The sequence below is a fragment of the Belonocnema kinseyi genome, chromosome 8 (genome assembly GCF_010883055.1).
Source record: "Belonocnema kinseyi isolate 2016_QV_RU_SX_M_011 chromosome 8, B_treatae_v1, whole genome shotgun sequence".
In the NCBI taxonomy this organism is placed as follows: domain Eukaryota; kingdom Metazoa; phylum Arthropoda; class Insecta; order Hymenoptera; family Cynipidae; genus Belonocnema; species Belonocnema kinseyi.
In genome coordinates, this window is record NC_046664.1 from 98250962 (window position 1) to 98274813 (window position 23852).

The 23852-nt window shown below is 31.3% G+C and overlaps 3 protein-coding genes across 7 annotated transcripts in view; 1 reads left to right on the forward strand and 2 right to left on the reverse strand.

Moving 5' to 3' along the window:
- Positions 1-1664: 1664 nt before the first annotated feature.
- Positions 1665-4944, reverse strand: LOC117178325 (CUE domain-containing protein 1). Its single transcript, XM_033369730.1, has 4 exons — positions 4463-4944; positions 3180-3555; positions 3008-3085; positions 1665-2926 (listed from the first exon to the last, which is right to left on the reverse strand). Exons 1-4 carry the CDS (start codon positions 4565-4567, stop codon positions 2796-2798), a joined length of 690 nt encoding a protein of 229 aa, XP_033225621.1. The 5' UTR covers positions 4568-4944; the 3' UTR covers positions 1665-2795.
- Positions 4945-6575: 1631 nt separating this feature from the next.
- Positions 6576-12611, forward strand: LOC117177664 (protein-lysine N-methyltransferase EEF2KMT). 3 transcript variants are annotated; one of them, XM_033368478.1, is made up of 6 exons: positions 6588-6656; positions 6834-6930; positions 11141-11284; positions 11444-11635; positions 11710-12211; positions 12294-12611. In XM_033368478.1, exons 1-6 carry the CDS (start codon positions 6622-6624, stop codon positions 12398-12400), a joined length of 1077 nt encoding a protein of 358 aa, XP_033224369.1. In that variant the 5' UTR covers positions 6588-6621; the 3' UTR covers positions 12401-12611. The 3 variants fall into 3 exon arrangements, with proteins under 3 accessions (XP_033224371.1, XP_033224369.1, XP_033224370.1); XM_033368479.1 differs by having other exon boundaries at positions 6595-6721; XM_033368480.1 differs by lacking the exon at positions 6834-6930 and having other exon boundaries at positions 6576-6656.
- Positions 12580-23852, reverse strand: part of LOC117177663 (MICAL-like protein 1) — a 157034-nt gene continuing 145761 nt past the window's right edge. For all 3 annotated transcript variants that reach the window (XM_033368476.1, XM_033368475.1, XM_033368477.1), the window contains 7 exons: positions 16617-18124; positions 16331-16529; positions 14936-15268; positions 14692-14812; positions 14378-14606; positions 14181-14293; positions 12580-12787 (listed from right to left, as the gene is read on the reverse strand). In XM_033368476.1, coding sequence (XP_033224367.1) covers positions 12603-12787; positions 14181-14293; positions 14378-14606; positions 14692-14812; positions 14936-15268; positions 16331-16529; positions 16617-18124 — 2688 coding nt within the window. In that variant the 3' untranslated portion in view covers positions 12580-12602. The remainder of the gene's footprint in view (positions 12788-14180; positions 14294-14377; positions 14607-14691; positions 14813-14935; positions 15269-16330; positions 16530-16616; positions 18125-23852) is intronic.

Consider the following 23852-nt stretch of genomic DNA (forward strand, 5'->3'; position numbering starts at 1 on the left):
TAAATGAATAAATAAAATAATCGGTACATAAAATTTTAATATATACATTCACACAGGCAAATAATGCTTTAATTAATTTAGAAAGCAAGCAATTTAAAATATTGTTTTTTACATCGCCGAACCGTCATACCAAATTTTCTTTTTTTTTCTGTAATTAATATTCTTATAACTGAAAAAAATTGAGATCAAATTTACATTATAAGAATCAGTAGATGTTTCATTAACAATTATGATTTTATTGAGTTTTTTTCACTTATCACGCTTATCCGTAATGACGGAAAATTTAAAATCGTTTATTAAAGAAGAGGAAGACTAAAGTAGAAAGTCCAAAAATATTTTTGGTGACATTTGAAACAAGAATCTTCTCAAATATTTGAAATATCATAAATCAAAGTATAAATATAATTTCGCATCACAATTACTCGTATGTACGCTATATTAAGGTTCTTTATACGCGTTTTAAAATAGTTACACAACTGTTAACTAAGTTTCAATGGTTTAAATGTTTGATTGTTTTAGTCGTGAAATGAATTTATTTTGTAGTAATTAGAATTTTTAGATGAACGATAACAGCAAAATAATTTCATTATTATTTAAATAATAACTGTTTATGAACGTACATAGTTTACATAGATAAAGCAGAAGAAACATTTTATTTCACTAAATTTTCTGATTTTAATATTTTTAAGTAATAATTTATTTACTAGATACCAATAATTACTTAAACAAAGCGCAATTCTTTTAACATTTTGACTTGCAATTTTTCGACAGATTGGAATATGTTTAGATACTGCTTTGCTTTCTGAGAGTACTATTTTTAACGTTTAAAATTGTAAACGAAGGACTCTGCACAAAATACTATGCAAAAGTGGGTCTCAGGGGATTTTACGGACACTTATTTATTTCGTAGTTTATGAATCTAGAAATAATTTCCCAAAATGACTTGGACCAATTATGTCTAGTTTTTCTGCGAGAGATCCTTTAATTTAAAAAAAATTTATTTTCTTAACAATTTTTTAATTTATTTGAGAATTCTTAGTGTATTATTAGAAAACAAAGTATGTAGTACATGCCTAAAAATATTTCAATTAATGATGATATATATATTTATGCGGACCCATAAGAGTGCCTTAAATTCACTCGACTTTAAAAGTTATGATTGCTTCTTATTGTTTGACGAATTCTGAACAAGATACTGAAAAGCAAAACTACTTGTAACATTGACAAAACGCTGGCTTTCCCCATGGCGAATCAATGAAAATTTTTTTTAGTATTGGAACAAAACTGAGGTAAAGAAATTCTGAAATTAAAAAATTAGGAACACCCAGCGTACGTAAGTCGATATAAGTTCCAAAATTTGATGCCATACCTATGGTGACTAGTTTAAAAACTTTGTTACTGTTGAGCTATGCTAAAAAATTGCTGTTCCCTAATTCATTTTGATGTAATTTATCCAACTAGGAACGTGATTTATTGTCACAGTAGGGAGCCATGCTATTTCCGTGTTTGATGTTATCATAAGATTTATAAATAATTTATGATTAAAAGCGAATTTCAAACGTTTATTTTTTGTATATATAGATTTTAGTAATAAATAGGGGCGTGCTGAAAACTCGAAACTTCGGTTCTACTTGTTGTTAATATGCAAAGATCAAGAACCAGACTTTGACTGTATAAGGTTCATTTATTTAATAAGCTTGATGTGTTATAATTTTTAGAGAAAGAGGATATACAGCTATGTACGATAACAATGTGTAAACAGGGCCTGAGTATATTTTATAAATCACAATTACTTAAATACTATCTCATTCTATTATTTTTTGCGACCATTCGTTCACAGCAGGACATATAAAACGACGGTCACGAAATAAATCGTTAATACAGCACAGTTACTCGTTTTTGCATTTACAACAGTCCACAAATCATCAAACTTAGCCATTTTTATCAAATGAGTTGAAATTTGAATTTGTCAAGAAAAGTACTTTTAGAATAAAATTATTTCGTAAATAATTTTAAAATTTTTATAAAAGTAGGAAAGTTTTTCCTTTGGAATGGAAGGTTCTTTCATTAAAAGCCTAATAATATCTACAACAGTCACAAACAATGAGTGGTTTGAATGATATATAGAATATATCAATTTAAATATATGTTGTACAGGTCTATACTAATATGATTCATGTTAGTATTTCTATATTAACGGTAATATGTCAATAAGAGACTGTTTGCAACGCCTCAAACTCTGTCCGTAAACTACTTTTAAATAAAAAAGCACCAGGTAAAACTAATTGGCGTTGCAGTCTAAAATCTGCGTAATAACGAACATACATTTACTGGCTAGATACGCTGACTAGGGTGTTTCGTTTCTCGAAATCTAATAATTCATTCTTTCCAAATTTCTTAATAATTTAATAATCACGAATTGAATTGCATCTTTCTATTTTCTCCTCACGTGTTTATGACTATAAATCTATTTTTTTTTAACATGGCCAATGTTAAAAATATTGTATAATTTGCATACCTACTCTTATAATGACGAGATTCAACAACACTAGAAAAATTATATTGTAATATGCTAAAATATATGTTTTTAAATGTATAAAATTTTGAGAAAAAAAAAACTATATAAATGATCATAAACGTAAAACGGACAAATTGTTCAATATATACCTAGCTCTTCAATTAATTGATTTCATTAATTTACGCATTTAAAGCTTTAAAGAAAAAACACCAAGTTAAGACCCTGAAAAGTATCTTTTAAAAATTGGTCTCAGATCTCTTGGAGCTGTTTTTTAATCTCAAGTCCGTGGTCTAGAAGACTCCTCAGGATCCAGAAGATCATCACATGAAGCTGTTGGCGGCAACAATTGTCGACGTTTCTTGCTTCGTGTAAAAACCTTTGTAAGTTGTGCAAACTTCCGACGAGATACTGCAAAATAATTTAGATTTAAATCAGAATAAATCTAAAACAAATTAAAATTGAAGCATTAAATTAAAAGGCCTAAAATACCTTTGCCCATGTTTCTTAATCTTTCCTTAAACAAATCCTCATCTTCGTGACTAGCAGCAGTATCTTGCAATTTTGTATCTGAAATGAATAAAAATTGAATTAAAAAATTACAAGTTTCATCCTCAAACTTGAATAATAGTTTGAAAGAACATTATGGGCAAAGACTTTGAACCATTTTCTAGGGTAGATAAAAAGTCTTCGTTCCAACGCAGTTCCGCCATGAATTCCTCGTTTTGTAGAAACATGGCAATTCTTTCATCTTCTAGAAGTGAATTATCAAATATGGATTCTTCAGATGCCTCTGCTAATTGTTGAGGGATTCTAAGAAAAGTTTCTGGCAGTGGTCCTAGCAAAGGAGGCTTCCATTTTTGAATGCTTTTAGATTTACTAGATGCATCGGACTTAGTAGCTTTCACGGCCTTTACAGCAGGCATGTCTTCGTTTTCTTCCAACTCGCTACGAATCTTTTCGTTCTCGTTATCTGTACTCATTGATAATAGCTGGTCGATCGTCGTATCTACTGCTCCTTGGTTCGATCGCAGCACGGCCTTTAATCAATTACAATAAGGATTGAATATGTATAGCATTACTGAAAATATTCCAAAATATTTTGATTTATTTTCCAATTATTAGGAACTACTCTTACCATTACATGTCAAAATAGTTCATTTTAAGCTCATGTTATCTCAGATAATTGCCCCTTTTTCCCATTCAAAAAATAAATTTTTCTTTATATTAATTTAAAGATTTAAAAATTACTTTTTCACACCAAACATGAAATTAAAAATTGGTTAGAATATAAACATACTTAAAGAGCTATCGAAATAATAATTTTAAAGGCAACACTATTAAGTTAAAAAGCTTATAAGAATATTTCTGTTAAATGAAATAAATATGCTGTGGAGATGCTTCCATGAATTAAAAGATCTGTTTAAATGTCTACAAGTAGGCCAGTCTAAATGTCAACTATTGAACATAGGGTCGATAGGGGTAAGTGTGATAACGGGGTTAGTGCGATAAAGAGAATATTTTTAATCAAAAACAAATTAGCTACTACATTTTTTGTTATAATATACAGATTATTATTACTCATTTTTGCAATAAAAATTTAAGGGTTATAAACATTTAATATATATTTCAAGCAATTTTAATAGAGAAAAATTTCGCCAAACTTTTTAATTTATTTTGGAAGAAACTTAGGCTTCTGCGAGGAAGAAAGTATCAGAAAAATATAATTCAATCACAATGATCATAAAATAAATGATCCTTTCTTGAATATCAACAAACAAGGTAATCGCTTACCAATTCTTGTGTATATGTTTTATTAAAAACCTTGCGAGAACTTTAAAACTAGCATTTATCAAGTTTCCTTCGAAATTTACGGCTTCCAAAGTACAAGACTACTTTTTAGTGCTGACAACAGTAATTATAAAAAAAATAAGATTTAAATTTTACCTCGATAACATCGTCATCCATCTCCGGGAACATTATTTTAAAGTCTGCCATCGCCTGATAAAAATTCAGGGTGGTCTGTTGTGGTTGTTCTGCAGCAGATGCCATGTTTCGTTTATCACGCTTTTACCAAAATACGAAAACCTCAAACAGTAGGCACTATTTTTTAAATTTTAATACTACATCACCATTAAGTTATGATAGCCCTAAACCAAACATTTTTGAATGCACTACTACACCAGACTGCCATGCCGGTTTTCAAAAACTGAAAGCACGTCCAGCGTGTCAGGAACAAAAAAACATTTTTTTTTAATTCTGCGACCCGGGTGGCTTTATTCACCGGATTTCGACATTAGCAGAAAAATATACTGTAACCAGCATAACACAACAAGACGCTACGCAAATATCATATCTGTCAAATTACAAAGAAGATATTATGTGATTACAGACGACGAATTACGACATTATCAGTCATAAACTATACTACACATTCTAGACTTGAACCACCCCTACAGTAGGGGTGGTTCAAGTCTAGAGTAGGAGCCCTACTCGCTTTCGGATGTGCCGTTGAGCCTCAAAGGTTGAGGTCGCTAGTGCTTACTAGCGCGAAGTCTGAGAGATTTCAAATTAACAAATTTCTGAATCATGTATTTTTAAAATGTTGTATTTAAAAATTCATTGCACATGCACTTTTGTATGCTACTTTTTCAATTATTGTGTCTACAAATCACAATTTTCAAATAATATTTATGAAATAAGTACTTCGTTTTTATATGTACTTACGTTTTATATTTAATTTTCGAAAAAAATTGTACATAATAATAAAATATACACTGATAAACCAACTCCATTAAAATAAACCTATATGATTTTTTAAATTTATTTCAAGGAATGCTTGCAATGGGCAACACATTTTAGGGGTTATATTTGTGATGAAAACCGGGAACCGCAGAACGTAAAGTCCCATATACGTGTAATTTACATCATGTAAGAAACTAGACGTGTAAAATACCTAGTAATTTACCGTAAAAAACTACGTAACTTACCTAGGGTATTTTAATTTCCCATCCCTGGAGGCAGAGATGGGCAAGTAAAATACCCTAGGTAATTTACGTAGTTTTTTACGGTAAATTACTAGGTATTTTCAAATTGGTATTTTACACGCCTAGTTTCTTACACGATGTAATATATATATATATATGAGACCTTCCGTTTCGCGGTTTTCGTTTCCCTCTACAAACATTAGCTCTAAAAATTGTTGCCATTTGAAAATATTCCTTGAAATAAATTTAAAAAACCGTATAGGTACATAAATTTATTATAATGAAGTTGGTTTATCAATGTATTTTACGGTTATCAGGTATTTTACGTAAAAAACCTTCAGTTACGCATAACTGCACATCACTGCTGGACGGCAGTAATCCCATGTGGATGTGTGGACTAGCCTTAAAGTGCTTACTAATGCTGTGACGTCCAATTCGGATGTCGACAATTTATAATTTTATTTTGATAGTCGATAAGGGAGAATTTAACGTTATCTATATCGCGGTAAATTAAAAATATTGTTAATTCCTTTTCTATATTGTTCACTATTCGAGTTCGTTGCTGTCTTAGAACATAAGTTGTTCCCCTGGAAATAAATACAAAGGAAAAATAAAGGGTTCACACAAATAAAACACTTGTTAATTTCACTTTTGGGAACACTGGTTGTATTACGCTTCTATTTTTGGTAAAAGGTTTTTATTTTATTTAGGCATAAAGTGTCCTTGCGAACATAAATATTTATGATTATGGGATCCTCTTTTGCTTTCTTTTCCAATTTATGTTTTATTTGTTTAATCTATTCATTGTGTTTTCAGTTTACTATTTTCATACCCTTATTTTGTATTTTTGAGGTTTCGGGTTTCATTTCCAGTCCTACGCGATCGGCTTGATTTGAATATTCGGCTTTTATTTTCTTATCGGTTCTGATCCTCAAGATTTAATTTCAATTTAGCGCTTTTAGAATTTTTAAATATTACCGGTAACGTAAGTTCCTATTTGACTTGAGCATGTATGCTTAAAGCCGCTAGATGTCGCATGCATTCACTAAGTAGGCTTTAGCCTACGTCACAATGTCATTAAAGTTTAGTACGGTTTGGTCTGGTCTTTGGTGTTTTGACATGATCGGCTCATGTGTCTTTAAAAAATCTATTGTGTATGCTATGGACTTATATTTTTATTTAAAATTAGTTTTCAAATACGCAGTTCGTTGATTTTTTGGTTAGAAAGTTGACATATTTTAAAAAGTTTTTACTAGGGATATTATTGATTACGTTTTACTAATTTGTTACTGTTTGCAACGAGAATAACTTTAGTTCAATTATTATTCTAGAGTGCATTATCATAATATGGAAAATGAGGATCGCATTATTTACTGTATAAAAAAACAGTTTCTCTGTTGTACTCCTATTAACAAGTTTGATTTTATGGTGAATATGTTTTTTTTTAAACAAATTATTTTTCAATATACATATTAAGAAGTAATGAACTTTAGAGTTACGAGAAGAACTTCGGGATGTAAAAATTCTTAATTTAGCGTTTGAAAATTATAAGGATGACGGGGTGTACACCCTGGCGACGAAAGGTGCACACCCCATCATCCTTATGATTTAAATTTGCAACGACTAAAATTTTTTTCGATTTTATCCATGAGTTTCTGCGAAATAACTTAACATACCCGGTACTAAGAGAAGAATACAGAAAAATTAATATTTTCAGATTTAAACGAAAAAGTGAGCATTTATTTTTTTTTGAATTTGCTAATTTTTCATCGGGAGTAGTACCCAACGAAAGAATATAGGTTTATCCCCGAAACCAATTCTTTTTTATTTCCTTAACGATTGGCCCTTGCGTTGTATTCCATGCAGGCGAATATATTTTTCACTTTTTTAATTCCTCTTAATCCGATCGGTACACACCTCTTATAGTTATTTTTAATTCCATGCTTTGTTTTCGATTATTTTAATTCCTTCTAATCTGTCCACAAAATATGTACAAATGCATAGTTTTTATTCGTTTTGTGGAATATAAGTTCGGAAATTTCAATTTTTTGTCTGTCATACCGGTGGAGTAATTATAATCATAACATTTTATATTGTTTAAACAAATTATAGATTTAGTAATTTAATCATTAATAATAAATTCATTTAATAATGTTGTGTAATGTATACAAACTTAATTTATCTTTAAATAGAATTATAAAAATATCCTTTGATAATACTACAAATTATTTCTATTAACATAATTATTTTATATTTATAACTGATCGATTAAAAGGACTAGGTTTTTCGTCTTCAAAGTGACATTATTATCTGACTTTCTATTCTTTCTTTTGCATTCCTTAATTTTTCAACTCCTTTCAATACGCTTCCATTAAATTTTTCTAAGTCGATTAAAAATAATAGTTTGCTTTTTTTCTATCCCTTGCTGGAAATGTCGACGGAGGTAATTCACGTATTAATGGGAATTCAGACTGACTTTTTCTGAATTCTTCTCTTCTTACCGGGTGATTCCGAAATGCCATTATTGTACGTTGCTAAATAAATAGCCTGGAAGAAATCGATGAAATAAGGTTTTTCCTTGCAAATGCTGAACTTCAGGGTTTATCAGATCAATCCAAACAGAGATTAAAAATATATTACGAGTAATAACTATTTAACTCTTGTGTCCTTAACGTACTATATTAGTTCAGAGCGAGGGAGGGGGGTATTTTTAGAATTTTAAGCACAAATGAAAAGTTTTTTCTTGAGAGTATAATTTTCAAAAACATTAAAGCGCTCATTAATATTTATAAAATTATGATAATATTAACCTGAACTAAGTCTTAGAAATCAAAATACCACACATTTTTGTGAAATTATCACTGTAAATTTTCAAGTTTAAACTTACTGCTCCGAGTACATTTTTCAGTCCTTCATTAGTTATTCTCTGTCTGAAGATTTTCCTTTTATATTAATATACTTGTAATTTTAATAGACATTTAATTAACGTAAAGTTTGGTTAAAAATTCTATGCTTTTATTCCCCTTATTTAAATATGTACTTTTTGTGAATTTTTTATTGCGTTTGTCGCTATGGTGTTAAAAATCGACCGTAGATCAGTATTGATCAAAATTTATTAACATAAATGTTAAATAATCTCCTGCCTACGGTTATGCATGAAACGGGAGAAAATATTAAAAAAGAAAAAAGACCAGAAAATATATATTTCCAGCTTCAACATCAGGAAAATGTTTGTGGAATTGTTAAGCGGTCTCATAAATTTAAGCATTTCAATCGGTCGACATACAGCCACCATCGATTCAGGCAAATTTCATTGAATTGTTTTTCTTTTTTTGAATCTGAACAATTGGAATTGCATTTACCGAATAAGTTTATTATATTTCAGACAACTTGACAATAAATGTTTCGATTTAAAAAAACTAGAAAATAATTCTATGAGATTTTCCTGGATTGTTGGTGCTTGTTTGTTCGCCAGTTGAAAAGAATAAAATCGGAGCTAATCGGTTATATTCAATTCTCCGATTTATGTAAATAATTTCCATTCCATCCATTCTTTTTTTTCCTTTTAACATGTCCCAAGTAAAAAGATAACTTTTCCATACATTTCATGAATCAGTTCAAAAATTAATAAATCAAATATCAAATTTTTTCAATTCTTTAAGTTTCTCATTTTAGAAGATAAAAAATGTGCTCTGTATATGGAATTCCTGTATTCACATTCCACATACATGAAAATGTAAGAGACATTACCTAACACATGTAAAAAATCTGCCCGCTGTGCGGGCACCTTCTCATCGTGACAACTGTAATTTGGTGATTGTGAATTCTCTTTTGTTAAAGCTCCTTTATCTCTAACGAACACATCCTAGTCACGTATTTCGTGCTTCGCACTCGATATCATCAACAGTTTTAACTTTTCTACATTATGTTCAACACTTTTATATCAAACATATATTACATTTATTCAAATTATTTAGCGATAGTCAGTTTTCAAATAAAAAAATCATGGGAATAAATTGTTCGTATTTTCGTGTACTATAAATAAACGTACATAGAATATTCAAATATTAAAAAAAAGTTGTCTCAGAAATTTTGTAAATGCTCTAACTTTTTAAAATTGTCAAAAAAATGTGACTAACGAACTCGTCCTTTATTTTCCTACCCTTTTAAAGTGTGCCAAACAGCAATCCAATCGAATAATTCGTTAAAATTTTACCGTGTTTACAGACTGCAAAAAGAACGACACAGACAGACACCAACACCTAAAACTATTTTTTCAGGCTCAGAGAACCCCAAAACGTTGACATTATTTTGATGGAATTCGCGAAAATCATTGTTCACATAAACCCAATACCTTCTCATTATGATGAGATTTTAAAAATATTTATTGAATCGGATTATCCTCTGCGGTATTGTATCCTAATAAAAAGTTATTAATTATGATTCAAATTAGCAACATCAAAAATTACATACATGTGACAGTTCGCGCAGAAAGACACCTAACTCGTGGCAGCTTAATTTCACAGGAGAAACAATTGAAGAGTCGGCCCAACACACGAACTACATATGAGAGCCTCACTTTGCACTAAATTAACAATTTGAATTTTTTAATATTGGAAATTTTTAAACTGTGATACGCCACCTGGAGACAAAAATTCGAACTAGAAAGAATAGACACGATTTTAAAGATGCATTTTCATTTGTGCATAAAAGTGTTTTAACATTTTTTTGAGTTTAAAGTATTTATTGTATACTAAAAATAAGTCTCTATCGGAAATAAAGTGTTTTAGATGGAATTTACATATTATACAGTGAAAAACCACACTTTTTGACAGAAATATTTTTCTAACAAAAAAAAAAACAATGATTGTTCTCTTTTTTATGTTTTTCAAAAGATTCTAAACTGAAATGGACTTATTTTGAAGCAAAAATGAACTCAAAAGTAAATTTTTATTAATTTATACATGAAATATTTAAAACTCTGATCTTACAGTTAGGTTAGAATACGTATTTAAATTCCAGTTGCTTCTTATTCGTATTCTTGGCATAATATGAATAAAATTTGTTGCTACATACATTAATTAAAGTTTATTTAAGCTTACAATTCATTCATACTCAAATGAAATAACTGTATTTTATTAAAAAACCTATTTCACAAAAATGTGTTTTTTCACTGTATAAGATGGAAATTCTATCTAAAACTATTTGTTTTTGATGAATATTTTATTTTAGTATTCAATCGTTGTTTTATACTTCACAAAACAATCGTAAAAACACTTCTATGCAAAAATTAAAATACATATTTAAAATTGTACCTACTCTTTCCAGTTCCATTTTTTGGCACCATGTGGCGAAATGTTAGACCACCACTCCCAATAGGAATAACATTTTTATTATGATAGAGCGAATAAAAAACTATCGGTTGGTGTAAAAAAACAAAAAATCAATTTTTTCCGCATTCAGCCTCTTTTTTTCGCGGACGGTCACACATGTGCTTCTTCATTTACATTCCATTAATCTCATAACCCAAAAGTTATAAAAATTATAGTTTAAATCTATTTCTAAAATCATCTGACACAAACACAACAAAGAGCGTTAAATTGTTGGTTCTTGCATTGCATATTTTTCCATTTTACAGACCTTTGGAGAAAATGGATTCAAAATGGTTGATACTTGCATTCAAGAAAAGCTGTTGAATAGCACTGTAAATAACCCAACTGTGAAGAAATATCCGTTAAAAAAGTCATATCAGAAAGCGTTTCTGAAATTTATTATCGATAAGGTACCATCTTTTTTTAGAATAAAACTGGTTTTCCGAGCAGCTATATTTAGACGTTTTGGAAACTTATAAAATCGATTGATGCCATTGTCAGTGGTCAATTATTGCTAACAGCTTTGAAAGTAATATCAATTTACAAAAATTCTATTTTTTGTACTCTAGTTGGAGAGATGCAACCAAGATATTCACGATAACGTTTATGATCTATATTGCAATCTTGTATCCCAGAATGATGATTCATCGACACATTATCGGCATTTTTTACTCAATGATCGAGCAACTCGAGATTGTATAACGTTGGAGGAAAGTACGAGTATAATATCGCACGGTACAACAGGAATGTGTAGTTGGCAGGTATTTATTTTTAATTAAAAACCTATATCGATTTACTTTTCCATAACTTGAAGTAAATTAATGTTTTTCAACAGGCCGCTTTAACATTAGCTGAATGGTGTATTTCCAACGAGTCTCAACTTACTGGCAAAAGAATCTTAGAACTTGGATCTGGGATTGGTCTCACAGGTGTTGCTGTTATCAGTGCCTGCTCTCCGAAACAATATACTTTCTCAGATTGCCACCCAGCTGTCTTGAATTTGTTGTGTAAGAACTTGTACACGAACCTTTCAACAGACTCAAAGGAACACCCCGAAAACTTGGAGAAGAGAGATGAAAGATTGCAATTCAGAACAAGATACAAAGACTCAGGAGTTAGAGTAGAGAATTTAAAGTGGGAAGAGATTGAGGAATATGTAAACGAGAGCACTCTCGTACCTGAAATAGTTATAGCTGCAGACGTTTTGTATGATAAAAGTAACTTCAGTGCCCTTTCGAATGCCTTGGAAACTTTATTAAAGAATGGAACTCAATATGCCATCATTGCAGCTACTGTTCGTAATTCTAGTACAATAGCTCAATTTCTGGAAGAATTAGGTAAATAATTTGAAATTCAGATCAATTTATAAAGTATACAAGTTAGATAAATTAATTTAAAAGGCTGAACATTTATTTTCAGATTCTAAACTTGGTTACGAGGATGAACCAGTTCCGAACTCAGAGGTTTTTATTCAAACTAGCGACGCACCAATTAGGATAATTAGAGTGTTTAAGGAACTTTCCTGAAAGGTTTAAATATTATTTTTCATCCAAGACAATAAATAAGAACAGCAGACGCTTTTTACAGAGGGAGTATGGAGATAATTATTTTATTAAAAACCTTATATTTATAAATAACAGAGTCGCAGTTAAAAAATATTTATAAACGTATTAAAGATTGACTACTCAAATGCGAATATAGTAACCAAGTAACAATAGTAAACAAAAGTTAAAACCACTTTCTTTTGATATGGCGTTTAAGTTTTACTTCAGCCTCGTCTATATCCTTATCAGCATCCTTTTTATGGCTTTTCTTTAGCTTCTTCTCTTTTAATTTCTCCTTAAACTTCCCCTTCTTGGACTTGGGCGGACGATCTGCATCATTATCACTAGCAGGATCAATTTTGCTCTTGGCTGAAATCGTAAGAATAGAATATAAAAATACTGATGTCAACAAAAAATTGTATTAGAGGGCTGTTGCCAAAAAGTTGTGAAATTCAAGTTCCCGCCGTTTTACCTATTTCCACGATCCAATTAGGTATTTTCATTTCAACCATCGGCTAACTTCACTTAATTGATAGGTAATGGAAAAAAAATGGACCAAATGCATGGAACATAACTTTATTTCTAATATCTTTGTAATTAATAATAATAATAATTACTATAATTTTATTGTTTCATTAAATAGTCATTAAAAAATAAAAACTATTTTCCCAATTAAATTATATAGAAAAAATTAGTTTTTACGAAGATATTAGGAAAATAGGGCAAAAATGGACTGAATCCTATGCATTTGGTCCCTTGTTTCCCCCTCAGCAATCAACGAAGTGAAAATAGCTCGTGATTGAAGTGGAAATACCTAATAGTTTTTTCAAAATAATACTAGGATAAAGTACTAACGTTGAAGTAGTTATTACTCAAGTATCAAAACTTTAGTTGTTTTTATTTCGAAATAGGTCCTCAAAATACTGCTCAAATCTCCACTCGGTGACGGGCGTGTCCCATAAACACTTATTTTACTTAAGGGCATGTGATACACTCATCTCTGGTGATACTTCGTCGTGTGGTCAATCGGGTACAGTTCTCCCGGCTTTTTTTCCACAAAAATGAAATTTTTTTAAAACTGAATTCAGAGATGCTATAAAATATCATAACGGACGTCCCCGGACTCTTTTTTGAGGGATAATGAAAAAATATGATTGTGCCAAATAAAAATGTTATGCATTATTTTAAGGTTACGTCGTTTTTCATCTCTGTCTTTCCAATAATTTGGAAATTATTTATGAAATGAACTTTTTCAATTGCCTGCAAACAAGGTTAGTTCCTGGAGATTAGTTACTATGTTTATTTGCAAGTCCAAAGTTTTCGGCGAAAAATATTGTGTAGTTTGGAAGTAACGCTCTGGAGAATTGTAACGCACATAACCTCGAAATATACACACGTTGTTGGCAAAATCAAAATTTTTTGAAAAAAAAGTGTGCGGGGACGACCGCGTTAGTATGTTCGCTATCATTTCCTAGATTTTGAAGGCAAAATATTTCTTATCCTAGGAAAAATGCCGGGGGAATCTAACACTGAAAAAATCGATACTAATTCCTAAACGCTATGCAAATTAATCACATTCTGCTAAATTAAAACTTTTTTGAATTAACCCACAAAAAAAGTGTGTGGGGACATCCGTTAGCATGTTCGGCATCATTTCCAAAATTTTTAAGACAACATACTTATTATTCTAGAAAAAAAGCCGGGGGAACCTATAACTGGTAAAATCGACAATTTTCTCAGTATCACATGCCCTTAAACTCACCTGCGTATAAGCCCATATGTTTATTAATACTGCGGTCTTCTTCAACTTCTCTTCTTCGATCCATTTCAAGGCACTCTACTATCTCATTCCGCCTTTCAACAATTTGCACTAACCTGTAAAAGTAAATTTAAAAAAAAAAGAGAGTTTTATTTCAAGTTGATCATGTATTATTCAACAGCTATAAATTATAAACAAACCTTTGAATTAAAGTTTCTTCTCTCTGTTTATCGAAATCCGTTTTTGTAGCTTCAGGTTGGCACATAAGGCACCTAATTTGATATTCTACATCTGCGTGCTCTTCTTCCAACCGCTGCTGTCGCCGCAGTAACATTAATTCCGCCTGCCTTCGAAAAAGCTCATTCTTTTCATTAACGAGAGAAAATAACTCTAGCACCAATTCTTCAACATCTACTCCTGAACTTACATCTATAATATGAGTTCTAATTAGTCATTTTTTATGAAAATAATCTACAATTTTTCAATATAGATTTCAAGGGGAACAAATATTTACCTGATTCAGTCTTGTCCCGAATTATTTGTTCCAAACGCACCCCTTGCTTTTCTAAACCTTGCTGCTGCACTTCTATTTCGTCTAATTCTAATTTGACATCCTTCAACGATAACACTTTAATCTGAAAAAAGGTTGGGATGTAGAGACTAAAAAATTGCGTACAAAAATAATTAATTAGAAAAAGTATTTTCCAGTTCCTATGAGAGCTAATTTGACATGTTAATGACCCTTTAGTACCAATTACCTTTCGCCTGTGAGGAATCGGTCGAGGGGGAGCGGGGCCTTTTTTTCTTTTCCATTTTCCTTGTACGCTCTTATCTGTATGGGATATGTATGGTGGATTATCGATACACGTTAGGCTCTGCCTATTCCTATTCACTTCGTCCTTGCTGGACTTTTGATACTCCCATATGTGAACTTTACAAATATCCCCCTCATCATCCAACTCGACAATCGGAGATTCATTAAAGCTCAAATTCATTGCAAGAGATTGACTCTGAGGTGTACTAGTAGTGAGAGGCGGTGGTGGAGCTGGTTTTGCTTTCTTTAAGCGCGGTGTTGTACGAGGCGATGTGCTCTGTAAATTATTAGTCAAAAGTTTTGCATAATTTATTTAAATAATTTTTATATAAAATAATTTTTTTTATATTTGCAACCACTTTGGTAACTGTGGGGATGTTATGAAAGCATTCCCCTTGTAATTATTCTTCATAATGAGTACAAACATAACACAAAATTTGGATTATATTTAGACGCGGCGGGGCTAAATCAAGTTTAAATAAAATATTAAAGTATATGTAATTTTTTCGATTGCTTACAATAATATATGGCATCTCATGAATATTTTAAGATTAAAATGCAAATGATTATTCGGGGGCTTTTTGGGACCATTCGCAAAATACACCGTGATACATTTTTCAGGAACTTCTGACCCCCCCCCCCCTTAAACATATCACGCATTTTGTGAATGACCCGTTTTTTATTGACTGTAATTTTCTGTAACCATACGAACATTTAAGATGAAAATGAAAATAATCCGAGACACGGTTTTCGAGAAAAGTCGATTTTTGTATTTAATTAAAATGAAACCATTGTGCACATCTAATTGAAAACTGTATTACTGGTATATTATTGATACAATAACATTTGATTTATTAAATATCCACGAAGAATAGTTTGTTTACTGTGCTTTGAAAGCACTCTTCCGATAATTTTTATTTTCATCATGTAATATTCCTGGAGTAAAAAAATAATAATCAATAAAAAAAATCCTGGGATATAAGACACCATGTCCAATAAAAAAATCGATTAAAAAATATTAATCAATATTTACCAAATAATCTTATGAAAATTTCTTTAATTTTTAGTAACTAAATTTAAAAATCGACTTTTCAAAAAATCGCAGAATCGATTATTAGTTTCGTTTTTATCTTAAAATGTCCGTAGGATGCCATGTTACTATACACAATAAATGCCGAGGATTGAGAGATATGTTTGACGATAACTAGTGAACTATAATAAGATTTAAAAAAACTTTCATATTTAATTATATGATTATCAGTCTCCTCTCTTTCAAGTGCTATTATGTTTAGTTATTACGTTTCAGTAAATAAATTTAGAATGATATTTGAATACTAACAGCATGAGTTGGCGTGGCTGGATTAGAATTACTAGGAGAAAGAGTTTCTTTGGTAGGTGGCTGAGGTGCAGGTTTTTTCTTTCGATAAGTTCCTCCAGGTGTAGTTGTTGATCCGCAGCTGCCCAGCGAAGAATTTGAGGCGTAAATCCCGCTTCGCTCCAAATCTGACTTCGAAGGCAAAAGACCTACTTCAGTTTTCCTTTGAAAGAATTAATTATAAGTCAATGAAATAAGTACAGTTTAAAAGTTGAGCAGATAAAAAATTTCCTTTAAATAGTCCACTCACTTGATAGCTCTTGGTTTAGGAACCGGCCAACCAGTCGGGATAGTTTTACCCGCGAGCTCGGTATCACTATCAGCATCATCATTATTATCATCTTCATCGCTCAAAAACGGATTCAAATTAATATGAGGCGCCTGCAAACGTCGCTTAATAGGGGCCTGCTCACTCTTTTCTTTCCCGACAACAGTTCCTCTTGTAGCAGGCTGGGGATTAAAAGCAGTTTCTCTAGGATTCTCATCCTCCTCGCTGTCAAAAGGATTAGTAGAACTATTTGCCTGTTCCTTCTCGATCCGCTCATCCTCGTCGGCAAAAGGATTTAAGGCTTCAGGATACTCCTCAATGTCACTGAGATTGATCCCCTTTGTGGTAAATAAATTAGATTCTGTACTGACATTACTTGTCTGTGGATCCCCATCTTCAATCATATTGTGCATCACGTCGACAACGCTGACGCATTTATCGGGGAGGGAAAGTGGTTCTACCATCTCGCAACTATTTGCGACCTCCTTCAAAATCTCAGACGTATCTGTCGACTCTAAGGGTTTTTTCGATCCAAGGTTTTTTCTTGATTCAAGGGCTTTTTCCGATTCAAGGGATTCTTTTGGTTCAAAATCTTTCGACTGCAAAGATTCATCTTTCCTCTTTGTTTGTTTTGCTGGCTCCAAATCTTTCTTCAAAATAGCAGCCTTAGATCTGACGTCGTCGGTCTCCTGGTCCTCAAACATCTTCAGTCTTTGCTGAACGAGGGAGGGAGGGTTGGTTGCAGCCTCGCCGAGTAAGTCTTTGGTATTTTCCTTAAGAACTAGACTCTTATTATCTACGTCATGGGACGAAATGGCAGTAAGGCGCTGATTTCCGAAAGATCTACTCTCTTCCTCTAGTTTATTTATAGGGTTCCTTCTTCTAGCACCAAACTCGTCCCTATTAGACAAGCAGGGCGGAGAAGAGTCTGGGGATGCCAAGTGTTCTTCTTCCAAAGAGTTTTCACTATCGCTGGAGGCTGACGATTGGAAAAGAGTCTCTGCTCCATCAACTACAGAGAGATCGTTAAGTTTCTCGGAGAGCAGGTGACTCGCCATAAAGTTGAGCCTCATCTTCTGGGTGTGTAAGGTGCTCTCTGAAGTTGATGAAATCCTCGCTAAAGTTGGTGGGCTTCCAGTGTCCTTGGGTGCTGGCAAACCGACCTGCTCTGATTTTTCCTCGTCACTGAGAGGCTTTTGATAAACATCGTCTGAAGTTTGTAGTCGATTTGAGCTCTGGACTATGGCCTCGTTGTAGCTCTGGTGCATTGTTGGGAGCGTCAAACATTCTTCATCTGGACAAGTTTCACAACAATATTGATCCTCCTCAGTCTCGTAGTAGTTTCCAGGTGTTAGTTGATTTTTGCACCGAGCACAACGAAAGCATGTGCGGTGATAGAGGGTCCTAGAGACCACCAGCTTCTCGGCGAGGAAGACGGGAAGCCCACACACGGCGCACGGATCCCTTCGCATCCCCAAACGTGACCCCATCTACAGGAACAAAAAGAGAAAAGTTAATCATCTGTCAATGTTGGCGTGTCGGTTGAGAGTTATATTATTCACAATGTAGAGCGAGGAGGTATTATTTACAACGAGTTGCGGTTGCTACGCTTGGGTGCTTAGTGTACGGCCTTCCAGAAGCTGACCTTGGATGTCAGGTTTTCTAGAGTCCACTTTTTTGTTAACATGCCAATAAATTGCCAATCCAAATTCTGCCGCTGGACCGGGAAACTGGTAAATAAGAGGGAACTTATTTTCTGACCGGGAATTTGTTTAACTCTTAATTCTTAGTCTTTTTTAATTTGTACAATATTGAATAAGGTATCATCTAATTTGCGCCCCAAAAATTCCTAGGTTTTTCCCTGATTGTAAGTATCCAAACTCCTCTTACTAGAAACACGAATAAAAACGCATTTAACAGAAGGATTTCCTATATGTAATTTCATTTATTTTGATATTATTTAATATTTAAATAAAACAATATATTTTCTTATTTTACAGTGTCGATTAAAAATGAATAAAATTAGATTACAAATGCTTCAGACAATTCGAAACATGATGGTGGCCCTCTTCAGTTAGTTATTCAGACAATTTTTTTACAAGTAATATCGGAAACATAATACCAAAACAATAAAAAATAAACTATATCTTTATAAAATTTTGTAATCTTGTAAAAATTGACTTTAAAATCTTTTATATTCTTTTCCGAAATTTTAGGAAATGTTTTGAAATATTTTTCAATTTTCTCTTAGAATACATTTTTCAAAATAAAAGATCATATAAAAAGTTCTCATGAAGCTTTAGAAAACTTTTTTATTCTCTTCAAAACTTTTAAAACTGGTGAAACGCTTCTAGATTTTTTGAGATCTTTTCAAATTTTAAATTATTTTTGAAAGCGGCGAATTTTCAACACAACAGTTGTATTTTTAACCAAACAGTTGAATTTTTAACCCCAACAATATGAACTTTCAATCGAAAAACCATTTTCAACTCAACCCAGTAATTGAATTTTCAACCAAAAAATATGAATTTTCAATGAAGAACATTAATTTTCTACCAAAAAGACGAATTTTTAACAAAATACATGAATTTCCAATTAAGAAAGATCAATGTTCAACTCGAATTACTCTTAAAATTTTCAAAAATATTAAAAAATAAAAAAGTGCTTTAAAATCTTCCAGAAAAACAATTATTTGTTTCCTTGAAACTACTCAAAATTCCTAAAAAAAAAACTCACAAATTTTCTTCGAAATCTTTAAAAAGTTAAATTTTTTAATATTTTCAAATATTTGATTGTTCTTTAATCTTTTTAAACATTCTAAACCTTCAGAATATGTTTTAAAATTATTGCATGCAACATAACAATGTTCAAAAATTCTGCATTAATAATTAGAAAAATTGCCTTAAAAACTTTCGGATTCTTTTTAGACAATTTTGGAAATCATTTGAACTATTTAAAAATATGCCCTTCAAATTAATTTTTCTAAATAAGAAATCATTAAAAAAGTTTCCTATAAATCTTTGAAAAAATGTTTAGATTCTTTTGAATCTTTTCAAAATTCACATTTTCTAACAGTTTAAATATGTTTCCCGGCTCAAATTTGTAACCATCTCTACTGCATCATTATTAATCGAACGTTTTTATATAGTTGTATTAACAGAAAATTAATACATTTTTCACATTTTGTTCGTTGTCGTAGGTGCAGCAGTACTGAAGATAATTTTTTTTAAGAATACATAAAAAAAATCAACATTTTCTAGACAAATTTTACAATACAGGTGCTTCTCAAAGTTGACCTATCTACTCCAAGTGCATTATTTACCAGATTTTTGCACAATAACAGCTAATCATGCAATAATCGACGCAAAAAGAAAGACGCATTGATATGCACTGTACAGTTTTTTAAAATCATTTTTCTTATCTGAGATAATTTACGCGCAAAGTGACCGGACTACATGAAAAAATGAGAGTAGTGCTACTGACACATAGAATGTAATAATAGGAACGTGTTACGCGCATAGTCAGGATGTCTAGTAATCAGGTAATTTGAAATTCTCGGGTTTTTTTCTGGGTTTTCCTGATCTCATTTTATTCCCCCGACCAATTTAAAGATGTCTTTTTGTAATTTTCCACAAACTAATGTATATAAATCGCAATTTTGACAATAAACATGCACGATTATATCAATATATGCTAATAATATATAATAAAGTTTTTTGGTCAATGTTTTAACAAGATATTGCAAAAGTAGTGCAAATTTCCATGTTTTCTTAAAATTTAAATAACATCCAATACAATAAAAATTTTTACTCTCCTTTAGATAATGCTTAATGTAAATTAATATAGAATCATACCAACTTATCAACATTACTATTGTGAGAATTTTTTCTAATATGGCGCAATATATTTAAACTTGAAACAAAGATGATGGACAAATTTAAATAGATTTTCTGCTTATTTATGTAAAATATATATTCATGAAATATGTCAAATATTTATTTTATAATTAGATCTTATTTAAATTTTAAGAAAACAAAGATTTTAACTATTTTTGCAAAATCTACTTAAATCATTGAAACAATTCCTTAATCCTGGCTTCTTTTATATAAAATTTTGATATATTTAAACATATTTGACAGAAAAAATGTGCACTCTCTTATAATTAATATTAAAACAACTTGAACAATCATAAAAAAACTTTGATGATATCGTATACGATAAGTTAAGGTATTAGATTTTCTTCTCTCTGATTCTCGTCTAAATAATAAAAAAAGATAAAGTAGAAAAAAGTAGACTTTGTGATCAAATAAAAAAATTCCCCAGTTTTACCAGGTTTTCCCGGGTCACTGAATACCTTAGACAATAGTTTCGAAAGTTTTAAATTCAAAATTGAAATGAGTGGGCAACATTTTTGAAAACTGAAAAAAAACAATACATTTTCGGGAATATTGTTTAGCCCTGAGCGGCCACTTTGTTATTTTAAATTGCTGTTTGGTATACTATTAATCTATCAAGTAAATTTCAGTGACATTTCATTCTTATTTTACATGTGAAAGCCTTATGAAAAAATCAATACCAAATGTATTGGGGCCAGAAAATAATAGTCATTTTTTGGTCACTTGAATAAAATTCTGGAAAGAAAGGTTCAGTGCCTCTATATAAATTGTCAACATGCGAGAAAACAGTAATTTTTCACTTTAATAATATGACATCGAGATTGACTACATTAATTAACAATTATTCTCGATAAATTGAAATTATAAATTTTAATAATGTGTATCAAGAAAGAAAAGAATGTTGATGTGATAAAATAGAATAATTCATTGAGAAACTGTTCTTTCTCAGAAGATGGAATCTCGATTAACCGAATTTCTTAAAGGTGATTTAATGGTAAGCACAAAAAGAAGTAGTTTCACATACTACTTTCACGATTCTTCACATGCCGAGATGAGATGAACGTGCGAAAAAACTTGCACTTTTTGCAAACCCTGGGTGGCATGTGAATTGTGAAAGGCATCGGAACATAATACAAATTGCCCCCCGCGTGCTCAGTAATTATTTCGTTAACTTGATCAGTCTAATTACATCCACCTGTCACCTAATCGCTAATTTCGCAATTACTAATTACCCTTGCATAACGCAAAATCCGAGGTAAAATGCGCGGTCAAAATCGACAAGTAAATCCGTTGAAATATTTGCCCACGCCAATTAAATTGTTTACGTCCGTCAATTCGCATAAAGACTGAACTGCGTGCATAAAAGTCGCGGGTAATCAGGTACATGCGCGGCCTCCGAGTTTTCCAATCGATTTATCTTTTCTATTCATCGGGTTACGGAGCAGATCAAGCCACTGTCGATGAACCGAAACATGACGCATTGAATATAAACTTGGAAAACGACCGACAAATGAATCTAAAGTAATAAAACGCAATCGTTTTTCTCAAAGACAGAATAGAAATTTGTTCAATTTCGCAACTTTTATTTTCACTACGCATTAGAAATTTAATCTGAAGTCACAAATGGACCCAAATAAACCTTTTTTTTAATGATTAAATTTTGAAAACGTAAACCTGAAAAAATAAGATGCTTTTTTCTACTTATAAATTATATTTTTATCTTTGCGGCCATTATGGAATATATTCCTTCAAACCTTTGTCTAAATTACGAGATACTGATTAAAAATCAAACGTTATCATACGTAATAAAAAAATTGGAAAAGATTGAGAATACTTTAAAGGACTCTTCTAAAAATCTCTCCATCCATGTATAACTTTTACGCTCACCTTTCATCTACTCATTAATTTCTGGAATAAAAAATTAAAGAAACACATGAAAATAAAATATAGATTTACCTTTTGAGTATTTTTAAACGATATTCGATGTATTTATTACGACTCGCAAGAATGCTATGAACCTCCTTCCGTTTATGAGAAAACGATTCGATCCCCTTATAATGAAACTGCTCGTGCCTTTGTGTGACACGTCATCGAGCGTTTTACTTTTATCAAAGGTTCACGGTGAACAATTGAACCCTTTCAAGTAACAACTAACGACCTTAATTAATTTACGCTACGTTATACGTTCACTGGCCTGAAGATAATATGTATCTATCAATATACTTTTTATATCAAAGTTAAAATCATCTCTCTTCAATTGAACCAGTAAAATTGTCACTGGTTGAATCAGTATTTTTTGGTTATCACTGGAAAACCAGTGATTTTCCGACTTTGACTGGGTCAATCAGTAAGTGGCGCAACTAAAGCAACGTTACTGAATATACCAATGGCGCCAAATGATAGATTCAACCAGTGATACAATGACCTACGCGGCCAAAACATGAACCAGCCCCGTGGAACTATGAAATGAAAATGACGGAATTGTTGACTAAGAACGAGGGCGGCGCTGGCTGTACTTTTAGGTCTAACGTTTTTTTAAATGCATGGGGCAAGTGTCATAAATGTGAAATTTTATGCTTTTTAAATTATAAAAACAGACTTTTCCAAATGTTTGCTTTATGATTAAATTTTCAAGTTTTTAGGCTGCAAATGTATCAAGATTTTTTTGGTGATGACCAAGGAATAATGGTATATAATTGTGTTATTTTTGGATGCAATTCTGATTACACGAATTTCTTTGAAAAAGTGTAAGTTTATACCGTTCTAAATCTGTTATTGGAATCGTACATATTTTTACCTAAATTATTTTACAACTTTTTCAATTAATATTTATGAAAAGAATGTCTTGCAGTTGTTATAGCAAAATTTTAAATCAGTTTAAAGTCAATACAATTGTTTTGAGAGATCGCAATATTTTTGGCTGACTGAAAATAATTGACAAACAATTTTTGTAAAATAAGAAAAAATTTGTATTGCAACGAGATATAAAGAGTGAAAATATGCAATTAAACGATTTTTTAACGCAAATTCATCGTAAAATTTATTTTCCTTAAAATTAGTGAAGTAATTCATCAAAGTTGTTATAAAAAAATTATAAAATATTTTCAATTCGTTACAATTGTCTTTAAGGGTATGTGATATACTTTGCCGTGTGGTAAATCGGGTATACTTCCCCCGGATTTTATCCTCAAAAATGAAATTTTTTTAAAACTCAATTCGGAGATGCTATAAAATATCATAACGGACGTCCCAGGACTCTTTTTTGAGAGACAATAAAAAAATGTTATTGTGCTAAATACAAATTTTATGCATGTTCACTATT

Excerpts from the sequence above, each read along its gene's own strand:
- LOC117178325 (XM_033369730.1), bottom strand. The coding sequence starts at position 4,567 with ATGGCATCTGCTGCAGAACAACCACAACAGACCACCCTGAATTTTTAT. Across the intron at positions 3,556-4,462 it reads TGGATGACGATGTTATCGAG|GCCGTGCTGCGATCGAACCA; the intron begins GTAAAATTTAAA and ends AATTGATTAAAG. Across the intron at positions 2,927-3,007 it reads ATTAAGAAACATGGGCAAAG|TATCTCGTCGGAAGTTTGCA; the intron begins GTATTTTAGGCC and ends ATTATTTTGCAG.
- LOC117177664 (XM_033368478.1), top strand. The coding sequence starts at position 6,622 with ATGATCGGCTCATGTGTCTTTAAAAAATCTATTGT. Across the intron at positions 6,657-6,833 it reads GTCTTTAAAAAATCTATTGT|AGTGCATTATCATAATATGG; the intron begins GTATGCTATGGA and ends TTATTATTCTAG. Across the intron at positions 12,212-12,293 it reads TCAATTTCTGGAAGAATTAG|ATTCTAAACTTGGTTACGAG; the intron begins GTAAATAATTTG and ends ATTTATTTTCAG.